At 39.6% G+C, this 22,790-nt stretch overlaps 1 protein-coding gene across 3 annotated transcripts in view; it reads right to left on the bottom strand.

Moving 5' to 3' along the window:
- The window catches only part of CERS6 (ceramide synthase 6), a 354,269-nt gene that overhangs the window by 75,815 nt on the left and 255,664 nt on the right, over nt 1-22,790 (bottom strand). For all 3 annotated transcript variants that reach the window (XM_070357931.1, XM_070357951.1, XM_070357941.1), the window contains exons 5-6: nt 7,096-7,146; nt 4,658-4,750 (exon numbers count right to left, since the gene is read on the bottom strand). In XM_070357931.1, coding sequence (XP_070214032.1) covers nt 4,658-4,750; nt 7,096-7,146 — 144 coding nt within the window. The remainder of the gene's footprint in view (nt 1-4,657; nt 4,751-7,095; nt 7,147-22,790) is intronic.

Raw genomic sequence — 22,790 nt, 5'->3', positions numbered from 1 at the left:
CAGGCCGTCAACCCAAACAGCAGCCTAGTTAACAGCGACACAAGGCTTGCACACCAGCAAGCTGTTCTGAGCTCCAACGTGGTCATATTTATCAACTTCCATTAGAAAATTTAGATGCACAGGAGAAATACTTATTGTGAACAGGTGCTGGAAAACAGAATCTTAATAAAAATTAAGCCTTGGGAAATAAAAGGTGATTCAAACAATATTGAATACCAAGAATATACCTGTTGTTTTTTTTAATAAGGTACCTTAATGATTTTTTTTTTAACAAAAGAAGAAAAGCAAAAAGGAAGGGAAGGAGAGCAGAATGGGCAGAAGAAGAAAGAAGGAAGGAAAAAATCCTCAAAAAGATACACATATCTTGGTATCATACAATAGAATACTTAAATTATGAGTCCATTATACCAAATGACTGCCTCTTGACTAGCACCTTTTCTCTGGGAATATTAATAGCATGTATGTCATCACTGACCAAATAAGTACCAACCCTGGAGATGACCAAGAGAGGCAAGGTGTTCTGTCACCATAGAGACGAAAGTTCTCCAATCATTTTTAAACTCCAGATTCTGCTTGGCAACAGAGCAATTAAAAAAAAAAAAAAAAGATGGCAATACTAGGACATTTCTAGAGGGGGAGAGTTTGTGAATATAAAAGCCATTTTTAGAAAGACTTGTGAACCAATTAAGTCCCAAAGAGTTATTTCTGAACCTCACATTTTAAGGTATTGATTCTAACAGCTGGGGGCATGCATTTAGATCAAACATTTATAAATTCTGGTCCCTATTTGAAAACGGTTGTTCAAGTTCATTGTTATTTGATAGGGCAAGTAAAGAAATATTTTTATAACCTTTCTATTTAACCACTATATGTACAGACCTCAGAAATTGATTATCATGGGTGTCAATGGGTGTCTTCAAACAGCTCTATTCTATAATTAGGAGGAGGGTTGTTTTTAGAGGGTGAGGGCTTAGTTAACAGTTGCAATATAGAAGGTGGGGATGTATTTGGCAACAGAATATACCAGAAGTCCTTGCTGATGGCTGGAATGGCAGGTCTTTCAGGTGGGAGGGAAGTGAGGTGGGAACCCCCAAGGATCTGCACTGGCTGTAGCCATGGTTTGAAGGAAAAAGGGAAGGATTAATGAGCAACTCACTAATGAGAGATAGCCACGCACAGAAGACCTTCCTTATTAAAATCTGTGCAGAGTAACAAGCACATATGGTAGTAGCCAAATTCCCATTTTGTACAAGAAACAAGACTAAGCCAGCTGCACCAGGAATGTTCAAAGGTACTCTGACCAAGGGGAGAAGGAAGAGGAGCCAGATGGCCACAGTAAGCTACAGCGTTGACCAGAAAATGTATATATTATTAATTTAGCAACATTGACAACACGTACAGGCCTGAATAAATTCCATTTTCATGGACCTCACTGTAAAATGCCCCTTTTTTGTAGGCTTTCTCTGCACTGATGCAAGATAAGTGAAAAGCATACAAAATGATACACTTTAGCCCCTGAAATGAATCCACTTATAATTACTATTAAGAAAATGGTAATTTGTCATAAGATAATGAAGCCTCTGTGAGTCCTCTTGGCTCAGTGAAAAGATATGGTGCATGCATGCTGAGGAAGCTCAAGCAAGAGGAAGTGGTTTGGTGACTTGATGCAGCAACGTCTCCCGAGGACTAGGCTCCTGGGGGCCAACTAACAGTCAGTTTCGCTTCCATTCATCTCTGACCCAAGATGGCATTCCTAATTGTCATGAAGCAAAAGAGGAACAAATAAAATGGCAAAGAATGGCAGAAGGCATATTGCCTCTAATGTCAGGAGCATGGAGGGGCAAGTCAACACGAGATGTGTAGACACATCCAACGGCTCATCTGTGAGGAATCACGGGACTGTGCCTGGTAAACTTGGGCTCTAATTTATCCGCACACTGTACAGCCTTGAAAATTCCCTGTACATCAATTTTCTCAATCAGAAGATGGGAAGAACAGTCAAAACTCCTTCTTTGTTATACAAGTGTTTTCTGTGACTACCTGGAAACATTCTCCTCAAAAGAAAATACAATCTGCATTCTTCAGCCTTAAGCAGGACATTTCGACACATGCTACAACATGGATGAACCTGAGGCCATTATGCTAAGTGAAATATGTCAGTCACAGAAGGACACGTGTGGTGTGACTCCACTTAAATGAGGTAAGGAGTCATCAAATTCATGGAGACAGAAAGCAGAATGGTAGTTTTCAGTGATGGGCTTGGAGGTGGCAGGAATGGGGGTTTGTTGACTAATGGGCAGGAAATGTCAGTTCCACAATATGAAAGGGGTTCTGGAAACGGGCTGCACGACAGTGTGAATGCGCATGACACGACTGAACTATACACTTGAAAATAGTTAAGATGGTGAATTTTGTGTTTTGATTTTTCCCAAAATGAATGATTTCAAAAATAAATAAGTAATATGCACAACAGGCCTGGCACGGTGGAGAGCATCACTCTCCAAGTATGGACTATAGGATTGAAGAAGACTCCTTGTGTAAGAGAGACAAGATCTAACTGACTTATCATCACTGAAAGATCTTTACACATTTTCAGAGACGGACCCAAAGCATTTGGTGCAATGAGTAAGGGAACCACCAATTATAAGCCTTAGCCCTTACAGGAACCATCCACCTCTGAGAATCAGATGACACATTCCGCATTAAGGCCGTGCTGTCAGGAAAGACAGCCATTTGCCAGTCAAGTAAGCCACTGCCATAGGAGACTGGAAGGAGCAGACCTGGGGGAGGTGATGCAGGTGCTGCTGCTGCTGCTGCTAAGGCGCTGCAGTCGTGTCCGACCCTGTGCGACCCCAGAGACGGCAGCCCACCAGGCTCCCCCGTCCCTGGGACTCTCCAGGCAAGAGATGCAGGTACTAGGTAAATGCTTTTCAGCTGCCACTTGGACATTTTGCAATTTGGCAGATTACCGATCTAACCAAGAAATGGTTTGTTACAGTATAGCGATCCATCACAATGCACAGTACTATTTGCAAAGAAGCTTAGAAGATATCCATTAGCAGTCAGAAAACATTCTGATGAGTCCATTTACTCATTCACCCTAAACTTACTGAGCCCCACCCCAGGCAGGTGCACTGACAGTCACGAGAGGTATAAAGATGAACTTGGCCTGCTCTTTGCCTGCCAAGTCTGGTGAAGGGAGATAGATTCCAGCCACAGGCAAAGTCTTGTAAAAAACAAAGATGTCATGGAAAAAACATGTTTGAACAGTGGAGAGACGATATTTGTAACTAAGACATATGTGTGTGTCAGGGGGAGGAGAGACGGAGTGGTGGGTTGGAATCATGGTGACAAGCCTGAAGATCTCCCCAGGTAGTCTGGCTTTGTTTTGAAGATTTGAGAAGCATAACTCTTAGATGGCAGGTAGACAAGAATAACTACTTAGAAAGGAGGGCCATTTAAGAGGCTGCTGTAATAGATTAAGCCAAAATAGGACTCAAACTAAATGTGTTAGTGACACCAAGAAGTAGGTACAAGGAGTGGCAAAGAGGAGAGCAAAGGAAGGCTTCTAGCTTACATGACTGTTGGTGACAAATATTACTGGAGGAAGAATAAGACTAGGGGAAGACAATGTCTTCAGCTGGGTACACTTTGTATGTATGGCTCAGACTTCTCATTCATAAAAGGAAAACAAATAATAAATGATCAGATGGGATCTTAGCACTGTGGTGAGGATTAAATGATAAAATAACAAGAAGAACATCATACTTTCATTTATGATTAGTTTTGTGTAAGTGTGGGACCCAGAGAAGATTTGGGACAGGAGACAGTTGGGAGTTACTGCTATAGATATAATTGTTAATAGTGCCGAAGGGTGTAAGCTGGATCACCCAGGGAGATGACATCCTGTAATCTAGGATCAGACCCTAGTGCATGCAAATATGCAGAGCAAGGAGGGTGGGGGCTGGAGTGGAGGCCAGCAGAGACGGCTTTGAAGAAATGATCCAAATACGAGTATCTGGAAAAAATAGCTTCACGGGAAAAAACAACAACAACAAACAATCCAACAGTGAACAGCCAAAAGCACCAATTCGGCCCAGAAGCTGATAAGATAAGAACTAGAATGAGAGGGTTTAACACTGAAGAGGTCAAGAGTACCATGAGCAGAAGCTACTCCAGTGGAGGGTAGGGTGAAAGCCAGTTACAGCTCACTTAGGAATGTTGTATTTTCCTGACATATTTTGACATTACATAACTCTTTAATTGGGGAAATCTTCATTCTTTAGGGCTGGAACACTGAGCTTTCACTCTCTCCCAGGAGTCACAGATACAATTTTTCCTCTTCATTTCATTTGGACAACAGAGGGAATTGGGACTCAGACTGAGAGGAAATTAATGCCGTTAAGAATCATTGCTATATTTTATCACTGAGAAAAGAACCCTAGGTTTGGGGTTGGGGGAGAGTGAAGAGATAATGGGATTAAAATATAGAACAGCACAAACAAAAGTAGAGAATCTTCTATAATAATGCCGAAAGTCATACTAATTCAGTACTGATGGGAGAACAGAAGTGGGTGCTTCTGAGACTCTACACCCATCTGCCAAGGGTCACGAAAAACGCCCGTCTGCAAGTCCTTTACAACATACCCACTCTTACCTTTCTTTTGATATCAGTGAACTGGGAAAACATTAAAGACCAATAAAACGACAGCTCCAGGATATAATAGTAGTGAAGGTCAGGTGTGAGTGGCTGAGGATCAAAGAGAAAAAGGCATGATTAATAATTAATAGGAAACCAAATCTTTCAAACATCTCAAGCTCAGTACTGGAAAGTGACATGGTCTTACACCTCCACAAATTCCAGCCCCATTCTCTGTCGATAAGAGAGCTTTGAAGCATTCCTCTAATCCACAGCTTGATGGAATTAGTTTTGTTTCATCTCCAACCAGAAAAGTGACAACTGGTATGAACATTTGGCTGCTGCTGCTGCTAAGTCACTTCAGTCGTGTCCGAACATTTGGCAGTGGTACCCAATTTGCGATTCATTTCAACAATCACATTTATGGTTCTCTGACATGCATCTCTACAAGATTCCTTTAGGCAACTTGCAAAAAAATTCTAACACATACACAGAAAGAATAAATCTGGACAACTCCCATGAGATTCTTTGAGATTCCTGTACTCAATTCCTTGAGTACAGGGACCAGGGGAGGCGAAAGAAGCTGGAGTACTCTATGAGTCATGGAGGCACAGTTTCAGATTCTGTCTTAATTGGAGCTTTTTTGTTTTTAGAAAATGTTCTGTACATTGTAAAGATTTTTTAAAAGATAATTCAAAAATATTTATTACAAGATCAGGGGACAAGGAAACTGCTAAGAGATACAGGTTAGGCACCTACCAGGGAATCTGAGATCAAGCCCCAGTTCCACAGTTTAAGAAGTTATAAAACTTGGGCCTTGGTTTACTTATTGGAAAATGGAGGTAACATCTGCTTTACCTGCCTCAGAGGTCCAGGAATGAGGAGAGGCTCAGAGAGGCAGGGGAAGTCAATGCTATTTATTTTGCACATAAATCCATAAAGACAAAACAGAGTTTTAAAAACACATTTTTGATGAGTTGTTTTTAATTGTTTCACTGAGTTATAATGAAATAACTTGATTTCCCCAATGAATGAAAGACCTTTGAAACTCATTACACGAACACATCCACACCACTGCATACAAGCAACAGTGTACATGGTAAATACAATTGAAACTGAAATGCTCTGTAAACCAATAACAGCATAATGACTAAGTGTATGAGAAGCACTCACGTAACCACCAACTCTAAGCATGGACACCAAGAAAAACAGTTGTTCCCCTCATTTATCTTTGTCAACAAAACACACGAGGAACAGGATCCTTTCCATGCAGTATGCCATTACAGGGTACAGAACCGTAAACGACAACATTCTGAGTATAATATGTAAGTTCATAAAACAGCAGTTGCGACTGAGAATTACAATTGTGTGCAGCAAGTGATTGCTTTTGATGTTACTTGAGTCTCAACCAGATGGCCTTGGAATGTTCAGCTCTCTCGGACCATGTCATGTTGCTGATTTTCAGTCTTTCTTAATTTGAATAAACCATGTGAAAGAGATGGAAATGCAAACTGGAATCCCCATTTCAATGTGTTCCTAGCCTTGACCTTGTCCTAAGGAATAGCCAACGCCAGTCCCTATCCCCTGTTGCAACACAGTGTGCAATAAAGAAGAAGCAGGGCACGCCTGCTGTCCATTAACTTTGTTAGACCAAATGCCTCTAAAAAGGCAATCTATAGAATTCCAAACTCAAAAATCCACACTGCTTACTACAATGTCAGTCTCTTTATCAACAAAATACATGGTTGTATTTGTTTCTCTTAAATAATATATCTCAGTTGAACTAGAAATTCTAGAACTGTTTCAGCAAGACATTCCTAGAGAAGTCCCACTTTGATATTCAAATAGTAACTGAGCTAGAGACCACAACACATGGTAATATTACTAAATTCAAGATTCAAGGCAAGGGTATATCTGTGGGCAGGGATCTGAAATGCTCTCTGTCTGGGATATGATTTTAATCTCATTTTCAACAATGCTATTTTTGTCTATGTGTAATGGGACAAGCCCATTTTTCCATGCTCAGGGAAATGGTGTTTGATTTATATCTATAGAGGCTGCTCCTAAGCCACAAAGCGGACCAAATTCAGCATGCCTATCCCAGCTCCTTACTCGAGCTTTGCCCACTAGCTGTCGAGACAGGCCAGGGCTATTATCAGCCCAAAAGCAGATGGGCTGTTAGAAGGAGGACTTATCCACCTACTGAAGTGATCATATCTTACTCTTCAGCAAACGCACCTTCCACACTTCCTCCATCTGCTCAAGCAAGTGAACACGGATTCTGAACTAACAGAAAGTACCCTCCTCACTAGGCTACATCCACCATCAAGCAGCAGGGGCAGGGAGGGGCAAAAAGCAAGGTGGCTGCCCAACCTGCTGGGACCTGCCAGAAAGCATGGTGCTGGCTTAGGAAGAGCTCTCCATGTGTGAAAATCCAGACAGCGCTGCGTCCTTACCTGATAGGGGTAGTTGTACCAGCAATGCTTTGTATTCCATAGCCAGGGCGTCTGAAAAACATGACAGGGAAACTATTTTACATGTTTTGGAAAAGAAGCAGGATAAGAGAAGTTTACGACAGATTCTAGGCTCCCAATATTTCGGGATTTCAATAATCTACCTGCATGAGAACTGAAGGACTTAGTACAATCGGGAATGGGAGAGCAAAGAACTGAAGAGTCCATCATGCATTCTCTCTGGGGAATCTTCTAAACTCAACCGGCAGTATTTCAGGCTACTTCTAGGATAGAGTCCCGGATGGCACTTTTTTATATTGTGCTGGTTCAGTAGACACATTCCTGCTAGGTAACCACCCCCAACAGCAGAGTTCTTCAAGTGTCTCGCCAAGATCCACTGCAAATCCTCCATCTCACTATTATCAATAAACAATGCTGACAGTTGATGCACATTTCTTTGAAACTCCTCCAATTCATTGTTCACCAAGCAACATTATTAATCAATTGTTTCATGCCTTGACAGTAGCAGGCAGGTACACTTATTTCAGTTGCAGGCAGGTACACTTATTTCAGTTGGACTAGCTCTGACTGATTCCGGGCCTGAGTAGATTAATCCTCACAGTACATTCCACCCACCCCTGACTCGTTGTCGGAGTCTTTCGAAGAAAAAACAATCTTTCTTAATTTAACAGAATCACTTGTCTTACCACAGTGTAAAATTAAAGAGAACATCTAAGTATACACAGATTCCAAACATTCTTAATAAGCAGGTAGGGTTGGTATGGATTTGAACAGACAACTCAACCATCCCCTAACACCAGCACAAACTTTCTCATATTTCTGTACTAACTTTACAATTCTTTTGTGTCCCTAATCTTGGTGGTATACATCTATATACATCTGATACACATCTTTATATTTCTTGCTATTAGGAAACATAATCTATCATTAATCCAATCTGTGTGTGGATTTATATATTGCAAAATGATAAAACTGTCATTGAAAGATTAATGTCAGATATATTTGTACTGACCTAACCTTCCTGTCAGACTTTATTTTTTTGGGCTGCAAAATCACTGCAGATGGTGATTGTAGCCATGAAATTAAAAGACGCTTACTCCTTGGAAGGAAAGTTATGACCAACCTAAATAGCATATTCAAAAGCAGAGACATTACTTTGCCAACAAAGGTCCGTCTAGTCAAGGCTGTGGTTTTTCCAGTGGTCATGTATGGATGTGAGAGTTGGACTCTGAAGAAAGCTGAGCGCCGAAGAATTGATGCTTTTGAACTGTGGTGTTGGAGAAGACTCTTGAGAGTCCCTTGGACTGCAAGGAGATCCAACCAGTCCATCCTAAACATCAGTCCTGGGTGACTGATGCTAAAGCTGAAACTCCAGTACTTTGGCCACCTCATGCGAAGAGTGGACTCATTGGAAGAGACTCTGATGCTGGGAGGGATTGGGGGCAGGAGGAGGAGAAGGGGACAACAGAGGATGAGATGGCTGGATAGCATCAGCGACTTGATGGACATGAGTCTGAGTGAACTCTGGGAGTTGGTGATGGATAGGGAGGCCTGGCGTGCTGCAATTCATGGGGTCGCAAAGAGTCAGACACGACTGAGCGACTGAACTGAACCTTCCTGTTTGGTCCCAGATCCTATAAGAGCGAAAGTTGCTCCCATCTGCACTAGGATAACTTAGTTGTCTCTCTGAAAGCCATAGAGGTATCTTTCCACCTTGCATTGATGACGATGAGGATGAGGAGGATATTAGAGAGTATTTGTAGGGTCCTCCCTATGACCATACACTTTTTTTGGAGGATACATTGTTTTTTGAGAATTCTCCTCCATGATCTATTATTTATTTAACCAATTAAAGAGTTATTTCTCCTTCAAAGTGAAAGTGTTAGTCATTCAGTCGTGTCTGACTCTTTGTGATCCCATGGACTGTAGCCTGCCAGGCTCCTCTGTCTGTGGAATTTTCCAGGTGAGATTACTGGGGTGGGTTGCCATTTCACACTCACATGTATGGACTCATTTAATCCTTATAGTAAGTAGCAGTAGTATTTCCCTCATTTTATAGATAGGTAAATTCAGACCCTGAGCCCACAGGACCAGAACTGCATATCAAGCTCAGACTGTCTGGTCTTAAAGCCAAACATAGCCACTGTGACTCTGCCTTTAAGTCTGATAAAAACTGAACCAGGCCTTAGTTCAGGGAGCTAGGCAGAAGTAAAAAGCCATGCCATGCCCTAATGATGTTCAGGGATCTCTACAGCCTTGCTTCACTTAGGCACTCCTGGTTCTCCTTTCTGTTTCCTGCTTTCGCCATTTGCTACCTGTGCATTGCTGTCCACATCATGTAGTCCCTCTGCACCAAACATCCCGAAGGCCCAACCTGCCTGTCTGACTGTCTTCTCCATTTCTCATGTCCATGACATTGAGGTTTATGACTGACCAACCTCATGGGGTGATTATAAAGATCAAATGAGTGAACAAGTTAAAAATGATGCAGAGGCTTCAGAAGTTTGATTGTCTTCTATAAACAACACAAGTCCATTGAGGAAGACATAGAAAATATTGAAAATAATAATAAGAAAAGTAATTGAATTCTTGTCACTACTAACATTTTAATATACAGCCCATTTTGAGCGTCTTTCCTATATAATATAGATATTGATACAGACATGGATAGATTTGTCCTTAAACACATACATACACACATTATTTTTAAATTTGGGCACAACACAGCAAAATCTATTTTAAAGTAGAGTACAAATATTATTTATTACCTTTCTCTCTGATAAAGCTGTTTACTATCTCTACAATCAACTGAAAGTCCCTGAGGGAAAACTATGTCATATTCTCACGTTTATCTCTCTAGCATGAGACACTCAAGGTGACAGTTCAGCATTCATTACTGAATGCTAATGAAAAGGAATACAGAATTAAATCCAAGACCTATAAAAAGGCTTGCAGTATTTTTCTGAATGTATCAGTCCCCAGTGCACAGTGCAAGCGTGTGCTTGCTTCTAAAGACATAGCAGAAATCTCCTCCACTATAGTCATCCTTCCCCTTACAGACAAAAGAGCAAAGGTATGACTCCTACTGACCCAGGAGCACCCATCATTTAGAGCTTCCCTTCCTTTGTGAGCTTCTTCTAACCCCCAGGCTTTTCTCTGGAGGCATCAGATGTGCATCACCTAGACCTGCTTGTATCACGTGTGAAAGTGGACTGATCTGCAGAAACAGTGTGTAAGTCTTTGTCTCTCACTGGGTTCTGCCTCCTTAAAGCAGGAGTAAAGAACACTGAGAATTTGATGGGGCTACCAGGGCCATGGGATTCCCAGGTGGCAGAGTGGTAAAGAACCTGCCTGCCAATGGCAGGTTTGATCCTGCAGATGCAGGTTTGATCCCTGGGACAGGAAGGTTCCCTGGAGGAGGAAATGGCAACCCATTCCAGTATTCTTGCCCGGGAAATCCCATGGACAGAAGGAGCCTGGTGGGTTATAGTCCATGGGGTCACAAAAAGAGTCATATAGCTTAAGAGACTAAACAACCACAAACAGCAACCACTCCCAGGGCCATAGCTCAGCTGGGAAGCTCACCAGTCGAACGTTTAAATCAGCACTTGCACATACTTATTGCACACTGCATGTTCATGTGTACTTCCTACTTTGATGATACTCGATATTAATATACTCCATATGCTACATTTTTCTAGGGACTCATGTTATGGTCCCTCAAACTCTTTGAGACAGAATAAATGCTGTCTTTCCCAAAAAACAGATGAGAAGACAAGTCCATGAAAAGGTGATTCTCCTAATTTCTAATAGGTCAACACAAGTGTATGAATCTGGATTGCTGCTTATCATTTAATGCATTAGGCATAACATCTTTAGTTTCAACTGATATCATAAATCTATTGTTCTTTAAAATCAGTTTTTTCAGATATCTTTTTAAGAGCAATTTCCTTGTTCATTTGATATCAAAATGAACAATGCTTATCAGATAATGCTTATCTGTACAAGCATTAACATAATTAAGAACATAAAAAGCTGCAATATTTAGATGTCAAGAAAGAATAATGGTGATTAAAAAACACACTGAAAGCCCTCATTTTAGATGAGCCTAGCATCTTCCTACATAATTAGAGAAAAGCTCTGAACCTAGGACAGTGCAAGGTGATTCAAGCACATTTTCCGGAAATAGAAATGCCTTTTTACATGGCATTACAATAACAGGGGACAATATCAACGCTGGAAAATCCAAAAACTCAATGATTCTCAAACCTTGGCCTTCCAATATGACTCACTTTAGTTCCCCTCAAAGATATACTCTTAAATAATGATATGAAGCACTTTACAGATTTTAAAGTATTTTATACATATTACTTCATTTAATTTTCATAACAACACTGTAAGTGCTCAACTAACACAGCATGCAGGTGCCAGAAAGGATAAAGAACATGTTGGCATGGAGGCTCCTCAGACTATTAAAATGCAAGTTCTGATTCAGTAGGTCTGGCTTGGGGCTGATATTGTACATTTTTGACAAGTTTCAAGATGATGCTCAGACCTTGGACCACACTTAGAGTAGTAAGGTGCTACAGAAAAGTAAGGAGGATGATCCAACTTGGTATTAGCAGGTGTAAGACACTTTGCTAGGCACTTTGTTATAATATTTCACAATTCAGTGTTAGCTGAATAAATGAATGAATTATTTCTCATCTTTACTGTAGCCATATGGAACAGAAGTTGTTAGTAAAACAGTAGTTAGCTGGAGACAGTGCTTCTCAACCAACATCCATGCTTGCTAGAACCACACACCTAAGATATATATGGTGGAAGAGATGTGAGCAGGGTTGACATGGGCCACTTTGGGATGCCACCCCTAGTGATGAATGTGAATGAGCTGTTCTCATCCTTTCTCCATTTCCATCAGAGGAAGATAGTAAGGGCTGGAGCTGTCGTCTTTGACCCTGAGACAGAAGTTTCTGTTGATGTTAGTGTCAGAGACCTCCTACTAGCCCTGGTCTGCTTACCTTGGACTATATGTGTGAGACAGATAAATTCCTATCATTTTTCTTATACATATATACAATAGCCTCTATTCTCACTAATAGAGTCATCTAATAGTTGCAGGACCCACCATGGATTCCAAAATCCAAGGAATCCAAAATCCTGCATTTTGCTGTGGTAGTCTGGGGTGACTTACACATTGTAAGACAACTCTTCATATATGGTACTTAATAGCTATTAAAGTGTGTGTTTGTGTGCTTAGTCACTCAGTCGTGCCCAACTCTTTGTAACCCCACAGACTGTAGCCTACCAGGCTCCTCTGTCCATGGGGATTCTCTAGGCAGGAATACTGGAGTGGGTTGCCATGGGGATTCTCTAGGCAGGAATACTGGAGTGGGTTGCCATGCCCTTCTCTAGGGGATCTTCCCAGCCCAGGGATCAAACTCAGGTCTCCCACACTGCAGGTAGATTCTTTACTGTCTGAGCCACCAGGGAAGCTATTAAAGTACACATCAACTAATTTCAATTTAAGAAGACTTAAAAAACATCTGAACAAGGTTAAGACCATAAAAGAGTACATAATGAATGACTTTTATGCAAACTAGTACAGCCACTATGGAGAACACTGTGGAGATGCCTTAAAAAACTGGAAATAGAACTGCCGTATGATCCAGCAATCCCACTGCTGGGCATACACACTGAGGAAACCAGAAGGGAAAGAGACACGTGTACCCCAATGTTCATCGCAGCACTGTTTATAATAGCCAGGACATGGAAGCAACCTAGATGTCCATCAGCAGATGAATGGATAAGAAAGCTATGGTACATATACACAATGGAGTATTACTCAGCCATTAAAAAGAATACATTTGAATCAGTTCTAATGAGGTGGATGAAACTGGAGCCTATTATACAGAGTGAAGTAAGCCAGAAGGAAAAACATAAATACAGTATACTAATGCATATATATGGAATTTAGAAAGATGGTAACAATAACCCGGTGTACGAGACAGCAAAAGAGACACTGTTGTATAGAACAGTCTTATGGACTCTGTGGGAGAGGGAGAGGGTGGGAAGATTTGGGAGAATGACATTGAAACATGTAAAATATCATGTAAGAAACGAGTTGCCAGTCCAGGTTCGATGCACGATACTGGATGCTTGGGGCTAGTGCACTGGGACGACCCAGAGGGATGGTATGGGGAGGGAGGAGGGAAGGGGGTTCAGGATGGGGAACACATGTATACCTGTGGCGGATTCATTTTGATATTTGGCAAAACTAATACAATCATGTAAAGTTTAAAAATAAAATAAAATTAAAAAATAAAAATAAACAACTTTACAGAAAAAAAAAATAACATTCTCGATTTAAAACACAATGTAAAATGACATTTTCCTTATGTTATGTACATCTGCTCCCAGACACAATACTTGAGATACAACTTGGCCACACACATCCAACAATAGCACAGTGTCTGGGGGAGGCTTCTGCAGCTCTTACCCTGAGCAAACCCAACCCCAGCACCAGGATGGAGGTCAGACGTGCTGCTGGAGGTCAAAAGCAGTCCTCATTCGCTTTTTGACTAAATGCATAAGATTCAAGCACTATGTATTCTGTGATTATTTTTTAAGTAGCCTTTTTTTTTTAAGTGTCAGCAAATGTGAGTTTTTAAAAAATCCGGTTTCTTTTTTATCAATTGTTCTGTAGAGGTTTCATAGTGAATAGGACTAACAAAAATAGATGAGGTTTGATCATTTCACTTTACTGTCTGGAATAAGATAGGTTTGGTCTTATTTTTTTTGAAGTTCCATTTGATATACTTCTTAAAAACAATAGTTAAAAAATAAATGTTCTATTAATTTCTGAGAGTTTGATATTGAAATTCCAACTAAAAGTCTTAACTTATCTACTTAAAACAAACAATTGTAATATGTAGTGGAACTATATGGAACCTTGCTCTGTATTCTCCAAAGTCTCCAGTAACTGTGTTATCATACTTTCATAATTCAAAAAATAAAAAAGATAAAAAATAAAAAGGGCTCAGCAGATATAAACAAGATCTTACTGTATAGAACACAGAACTATATTCAATATTCTGTCATAAACCATAATGGAAAGGAAAGTATATATGAAATATATTCCTTTGCAATATGAAAAGGAATGTAATATATATATATATATATATATAAAACTTTGAATATATATGAATCATTTTGCTACAGAGGAGAAATTAACACAGTGTTGTAAATCAACAATACTTTAATAAAATAATTTTAAAAATAAATAAATATACCTTTCAGTTATTATGATGATGGATCAATCATCAGATATTAAGAAGGCCTTGTCCAAGCTAATAAAATGTACAACACTAAGGGTGAGAAGGCAATGGCACCCCAGTCCAGTACTCTTGCCTGGGAAATCCCATGGACGGAGGAGCCTGGTAGGCTGCAGTCCATGGGGTCGCTAGGAGTCGGACACGACTGAGCGACTTCAATTTCACTTTTCACTTTCATGCATTGGAGAAGGAAATGGCAACCCACTCCAGTGTTCTTGCCTGGAGAATCCCAGGGACGGGGAGCCTGGTGGGCTGCCGTCTATGGGGTTGCACAGAGTTGGACACGACTGAAGCGACTCAGCAGCAGCAGCAAGGGCGAACCTTAATGTAAACTATGGATTTTGGGTGATTATGATACGTCAGTATAGGCTCATCAGTTATAACAAATGTACCACTCTGGTGGGTGATTTGATAGTGGGAGAGAATATGCATATATGAGGCCAGGGGTACATGGGAAATCTCATACTTCAATTTTTCTATGAACATAAAACTGCTCAAAAAATTAAATCTTTAAAAAAATTAAGGTTAACTCAGATCACTGACACTTATCATGCCTCGTAAACTAATGGAATAACTGAGCTTGAAGGAAAAGATCAGAAAAAAAGGATGCTCAGTTAAACTGGCAAGTGTTAAAACGATTAAATGGAAATATAAATACACATACACACCTTTTTTTCCCAAGAATCAGTTGGTGCCTTCAGCTGAACAAATAGTAGTCTCTTTGAATTAATAAATATTTTGATATAACAAAAGAAGATGGATCATAGAAAGTATTAAAAAACATTTCATTGCCTCATCAAAAGTGTGAAAGATGTGTGGGTCTTTACCTGAAGTCAGCATCTGAGAAGCAAACTTTCATCTTTCACTATTTCCATCCCAACTCCTAGGTGGCTTTCATAAAGCTCAGGTGTGACAACTAACAGTGAAGGAATACAGTCTAGGAGACATACTGGCTTCTGAATAGTTTAAGTATGAAATACATAGAGCCTTGGATTATGTTTTTAAATGCCAGGAAGCGAGATCCCTGAACTACTCTGAAATTTCTTTCACTGAGACTACTGAAAACGCTTTAACTGAGTTACACTTAAAACTTACACCTTTGGCTTATATTGTAGATGTACTGTAAGAACTTGAGAAAATGCTTCCTTGTCTGCAATGTCTTTACACTGGAAAGGTTAACATTAGGTAACCACTGAAACTGAATGTATAAGTTCCAGTGATATTTTTCCTTTTAAATTTAGTCTAATGGGGAGAATTCTCTTTGCAAATGTTTAGCATGTTTCCTGTTACCAAATCATTATCTTTTCACCATGGTTTTGGGAAATTAGTGTCTAATTCTGAAGCTCAGTCACAACAATTGTTACTATCTCAACATTTTTGCTTCTTTTTCCTTTTGTGGGTACTTTTTGATGGTAATATCTATATTAACAGCTTTATTACATAAACATTGTGAATTCTCTTCAGAAATGTTGAACAGCATAATTTCAATGAATATAAATCAAATCCATTCAAAATGATAATCTACCATTTTCATTTAATACATATTGTGAAGTAATTCAGAATCGAAATATTTTATGCTTTGTAAGTTTAAAAACTGATCAATAAACTGTATTTGGGATGAAAAGAATGAAGCCAGAAGTCTCTGAGCAGCCTGAAGATGAAGTTGGTCAGTGATGAGTAGTCTAGAACAGTCTCCAGCATGCAAGAGTTACCCTTTCCTCCTTTGCTGGGTCAGGAGATATGTCACTATAAATCTACAAAGCAGAGTGGTGACCCCTCCCTAGAGGCCCTTGGCATCTGCATTAGCTTTGAAAGCTCTTATGATGTGCAAATGTAATTTAGACTTGACCTCATGGTCATTATATAAAGATAGCAGCTTTTCATATTGATCAAACTTTTAAAAAGATGCTAGTCTTCTGGACCTAGTGAAGTATGTGCTTTCAGCACACTCAGCAATCAATTTAGAAAGTAATATGCAGATCTGTCAAGCATACAAAAATAGAAGGAATTCCTCGGAGATGGGTATTGAGGTTACAGGGTTTCCTTGAGGGCTTCATCACAGAGCCAAAGAGAAAGAAATCTTAGTGGCTTTTCCATGACATTTAAAACCTTCCAGCCATTTAAAACTGGATGCTTGGGGCTGGTGCACTGGAACGACCCAGAGGGATGGTACTGGGAGGGAGGAGGGAGGAGGGTTCAGGATAGGGAACACGTGTATACCTGTGGCGGATTCATGGTGATATATGGCAAAACCAATACAATATTGTAAAATTAAAAAATAAAATAAAATAAAAATGAACTTGGTACAAAAAAAAAACCAAACCTTCCAGCAGTGGTTCTCAACTTTTTCTGCCTATGCTCAGCTGAGGGACTCCACGTGCACCTCATAGTAACTGAGGCTGTGATTCTCAAGAGCCTGGAGAACAGGAGGCTTAAAAAGACACCTGTCCACATTAATTCAGATGTGTACTTTCCTCTGGGCTAGTGAGAATCACTGCAAAGCAGAATGGACAGATTAATTCCATGTTTAGAATAGAAATTAGGAATAAAGGAACCAGATGAAGAAAAGGGAAGAAGAAATAAAAAGAGGTGGAAAGACCTACAGGGAAAGGAAAATCCTGAGAATGTCAACATGGGGGTGGGGGAGGTAGGGGAGAGATGTGTGGGGAGAGATGTGTAGAGACGGTGGCCAGTGCAGAATTTGGGAATGAAGCCAATCAGAATGGCCGCTGGGAACAAAGAAGAACAAAAGAGCATTGCTCACCACCCAGTTTCTACAAGGGTTACGTTGACCCACTGCAGTCACCCGATGCCAGCACAGCCCTGAGAGGAATTCAGGATGAAAACAGGATGAAACACTGTGTGCTGTGGGTGAACAGGCCCCACAAATGGATGGATTTCTCAGGAAGAATTTCAGTGACCCTGATTCTTGAATCTTCCCATATATAGACAAACACTAAAATCATTAGCTTGAGATATCTGTTCTTTATGACTGGCAGTGACTTTTTATGAAAATGTATTCTTGACAGTATGTATTTCCTGGCCAAAAAAAAAAATTAATATATATACTGCCTCTTCCCACCTGTTTGGAGCAATTCCTCAGAGCTGTCTCCTGGGGTATAGTCCTCAGTACAGTTCTTTTATTTAAGGTCTTAAGACCTTGAATAAAACTTAACTTTGCAACTCTTATGTTGTATGTTTTTCTTTAAGACAACACTATTAAGAAGCACAGAATTAGTCAAAAGACCATATAAGGAAACAATTTATAACACAGAACAAAAAATTAAGATCTCTAATGTGTAAAAAGCCCATAAAAATTGATTAAAACATTTAAGTATCCCATCAGAAAAATGGGGAGAAGATACAAACAGGCGACATACTAAACAAACAAACAAAATGTGACCAAAAACATGTGTAAAAATTACAGGTTAAAGTGAGACAGAATTTTTTTTTACCTGAGTCTGAAAATACCTGAAGAGGTTTATACCCAGGGGTTAGCAGTGTATAGGGAAAACAGTACTCTGCAAACTAGAATAACCTTTCTAAAAAGTAATTTTGTCTTCAAAATCTGTACTTCCTTTAAAGCAGCATTTATTGTTTAAAAAAAAATCAGACTACCATTCCTTTTCTAGTAATGAAAAATCGAAATAAATGTAATTGTTCAATAAAATTGAACACTGGCATGTTCCTATCTGGGATTCAGTGGGTGCAGGCTCTGAGATGAGAACATAGGTGCTGGCTGGTTATTTGGGAGGTGACCCCAGGAAACTAGAAAAACGGGGAATACCCAGGATGGTTTTCAGGAATGAGCTGGTTACTGTTGTGGGCAACTACACCTCGACTCCACTGAGGACCTCTGCAGAATTACAGAGCACACATCTTACAACTGTGCCAACACAGGACAGGGAGGCTGAGGCATATATCTACCAACTCTCATAGCCCATTGGTTGAGGTTCCAGTATTAATGCCTCCTTGGGTCTAGGTTGTACCTTCCTGTGTCTGGTAATTTGCAGCTTAGGAGAAAGCAGAGCAGAGACAGGGCACAGCTCCTATCTGATGTGGGACACTGTCAAAAGTGCATGGCACTGTCCACCACAGCTGTGCTAATATCAGATGGACTATGGGGGTATAACCAGCACATTCACATTTTAAGTTAAAATCAAATTGCAAGTAGAATATACAGTGTATCTTGTGTTTAAAGTAGATATATACAGATATATATTTACACACACACACACACGAAATATGACTGGCAGGATATTTACCAAAAGTTAATTAGTGTTTATCTTCAAGTAATGAGTATCTCAGATGATTTTCACTTTTTAAAAAATGTTTATATTTCAATATTAAACTACGCAAGTATTTGTAGCTATAATTTTCTACAATGAACAGGGCATATTGCAATAATAAAAAAAAGCTAAGTCTATGTACCTTTAATAGGTCCGATTTAAAAAACACATTTGCTCTATATTTAAAGATAACATTAATGATATTAACTATTACAATCCTCAAATTATTCAATAATTCCAATTAATTTAAAACTAAAAACTAGTATATGAAACAACTGCCTTCAGAACATTTACGTGTTGACTTTGATATTTCAAGTATAAATCAATCGTCAATAATTTAATTCTAAATTCTCCATTAAGAGAAAGTGAAAAGGGGAAAATAATAAGATGAGCAAATAATGCAGAATAAAGTTTGCATTCATTACAGTGATGATCAATCATTTTGCCACCCACCCTACCCACTCTCATTTCAAAGAGCCTCAATAACCTCTTTCTTGTCTGCTTAGCTGCTCAGTCATATCCGACTCTTTGCGACCCCATGGACTATAGCCTGTCAGGCTCCTCTGTCTGTGGAATTCTCCAGGCAAGAATACTGGAGTGGGTTGTCATTTCCTCCTCCAGGGGATCTTCCCAACCCAGAGATCAAAATCACATCTCCCATGTCTCCTGCACTGTAGGCAGATTCTTTACCTACTGAACCAATGGGGAAGGTGAGCACTATCTTATTACTTCTAAACCAGTTTACCTGCATTCTAATATCTTTCTGCTAATATAATTGCACCCTCTTGTTTACTTGCTCTTTCAAGTATTCAGTGGCCTCCATGTATCAGATACTCTGCTACACATGAAGATACTGGGGACAAGTTCTCCATTTTCTAGGAACTTACCATCTGCTGGGTAATCAAAACAAAACAATAAGTTATAGATGAAGTAAACACAGGCTGCAGAGGGGCAGATACACCCAGCCCAGTCTGGAAGGGAGAGGTGGCAGGGGACAGCTCCACTAGGTGGCACCATAGTAGTTGAGGACAGAAGGACAAGCAGAAGATGGTGGATGGAGGAGAGGAACTCAGATGGAAGAACTTTTAAAAAATCTTTCAGGAGTCATGTCATAGTTCCAACATCATTTTCATAATCCCTTTCTTTGCCTTATTCTCCAGAAGCCTAAAAAACACTAAATGCCTTCTCATTTCCAACTCAGAAGGTGAAATGTCTCTGGCTGGCTGTCCATGTTTCTGCTAGGTTGGCTTCCACCAAGTAAGACGAACTCCACTCTGCCCAATAAATGTCCCCTGCTCTCCTCGGGCCAGGCACCTTGCTGTGTGCACCTCATTAATTCCCATCTCCATGTCTTAACTACTCCTGCACCTTGTATCTGGCTTGTCATCCCTACCCCACTGCCTCTTGGTCAGTATCCTAGGCACTATTTGATTGGCCTCCTGGGGTCACATAGCCTCCTAGAGCTACTAGCCTCTCCAGGAACAGAGAGCTAGTGATACACGTGTACCTGTCCTGTACAGAAAGGCTTCTTACTCCTACTTTAACATTTATTCAAGACGGAGAGAAACAATAATACGAAGGTGGAGAAAGCATGAACAAAAAATAAAACAATGAACTGAAAAGAATGAAATGCGAGTGAAAACTTGGTTATTTTCCTTCACAATGGCTCTTATTCTTAATTGAATATTTGTGGACATTTTCTTAAAAACGGTGAGCCTGTCACTTTAAGAGACTCAAATGAAAGTATTTGTTGCCAAGGATAAAATTCAAGAAAATATTAGTAATATGCCTAACAGATTCCCATTTGTTAAAAACTTTTTGGAGGATAAAAGTGAAACAATGACAAATATTCTTCTATTTTTTTCTTGCTTTTGACATTTATAATAGTGTGTCAACATTTGTAAGATCTGTATAACTCAGTGAACCAATAATTTCCAAATGACTGATGCATGATGTTAAATAATCACACCTGGATGAGAGGGAAAGAGAAATCAATGGATGTTAATGTAACCAAGCATTAAAATTTCACTGACATTAAAGAAATTACTTTTTCTTGAGTTTTGGCATCATATCAAAGAAGAATATCTACAATTTTCTGGAAAACACTACTAAGATATTTCCACTTTTTCCAATTTTATATCTTTGTGAGACTAGATGTTCTTTATATAAATCAAGCAAATACACACATTCACACACCCATGACAAACTGAATGTTGTTGTTCAGTCACTAAGTCGTGTCCAACTCTTTCCAACCCCAGGGACTGTGGCACACCAGGCTTCCCTGTCCTTCATCATCTCCTGGAGTTTGCTCAAACTCGTGTCTATTGAGTCAGTGATGCCATCCAACCATCTCATCCTCCATTGCCCCCTTCTCCTCTTGCCCTCAATCTTTCCCAGCATCAGGGGCTTTTCCAATGAGTCAGCTCTTCACATCAGGTAACCAAAGTATTAGTGCTTCAGCTTCAACATCAGTCCTTCCAGTGAATATTCAGGGTAGGAATGAGAATCCAGTTCTCCTCTACTAAACCATACATTAGAGGTTTTTACAAAAATCTCTAGCTTTTGTTTTGGACAATATAGTTTTTTTCTTAAACTGTTGTTTTCGTGTAATGACTGTTTGTTGCTATTTTAATTCAATTCATAAATGCTTTTTCAACTCACCAGCTTTAATTTCTAACACAATAAGTATCGACAGATATGACTAATAAAAACAAAAACTCTTTAAAATTCTTATGACTGTTTCCAGTGTAAAGGGGTCCTTAAACCAAGAAGTTTGAAAACCACTGTGTCCAAGGACAGCAGATCAACACAATGAAAAGATTCAAGTCTCCAAAGGTGGTGTGGAGCAGAGATCATGTGGGTGGCAAGGAGGGAAGATAGTGGCTGGAAGGGAGCACAAGGGGGGCTCCTTGCTCCGGGTGTTGGAAAAATGAGCATGTTATATTGTGGAGAGTCAGCAAGTTACCCAGTTTTGGTACCTATCTTATACTTCAATAAAATATTTAGATTAAAAAAAAAACTACTGGGCACTTCAGCTTGATATTTCTTATCTACAAAATAAGACTTGCTTTTTAATATGTTATGTAGTCACCTTGTCTGTGTATTCTATCTTCAAACCCATAATAGGCTACATTATATGAATCATGAATCCAAACATATTAAGTAAAGACAGTCCTATGTTTCCTGAACTCCTAAACTTCCAGTCATTTTCTGTCTAGATTGGCCATAAATGGCTATAGAAAACACACTTTACATGAGGAACATGTTAGAAGGAAAAATTGTATCGTGCTCTCATTATTTGAGAAAGCTGCAGAAAACACAAAATTCAGATACTTGCAAAGCAGCCAGATCCCTGTAACATTCAATTATGTGACTGGAGAACACCACTTTTTTTTGAAAGGCAGGGGAATCTAGAAATAGAGAAATAAAAGTTCCTTAATTTCCCAATCGCTGCAACCACCGAAAGAACACATGACGGGGAAGAGAGAATCGGGAAGGACGGAGCAGCCCCTCTGTATGGTCTGGTCTCCTGTTAACCAGCTGAGTGACAGTGGCTAAGTCAGCTCACCCATCTGGTTGCTCATGTGTGAAATTGGGAGACGGCGTCATTTCTATGATCCCTCAAGCCCTAAATTCCACCATTCTCTTTGCCCCCCTTTATTTCCCCCAAAGACAAAAATCTTGGTTTCCTGCGTGTGCTCTAATCTTGTTGCAAGCTCTGACACCCCATTAACGAAAATCCAGTATCAGAAGGAAATCCTCTATTTTCTTCTTCAAAGGGACTCCAGCTTTCCATTACAATTTAGATATTTTGAATCACTGACAAAATTTAGTCACTCTTATTAAACACAATATAATAAAAAGCTCATTTTCCCCAATATCATTATATGTGAATAAAAGTCATAAAGGAGAAATTACTTTTCAGTGTGTCCTCTATCTGTGAAACTCAAGTTTTATATTATGTTTGGTATTGACGATTAAAATTTTCTAAATTAAACACTGATGAAAATTTGATGATGGTATTTTAATTTAGGAAAATAATTAGTCCCTTTCC

Source organism: Bos mutus, chromosome 2 (genome assembly GCF_027580195.1).
Source record: "Bos mutus isolate GX-2022 chromosome 2, NWIPB_WYAK_1.1, whole genome shotgun sequence".
Taxonomy (NCBI): Eukaryota; Metazoa; Chordata; class Mammalia; order Artiodactyla; family Bovidae; genus Bos; species Bos mutus.
The sequence above is the reverse complement of the archived record's forward strand: the minus strand, read 5'-3'. Positions and strand labels throughout refer to the sequence as shown.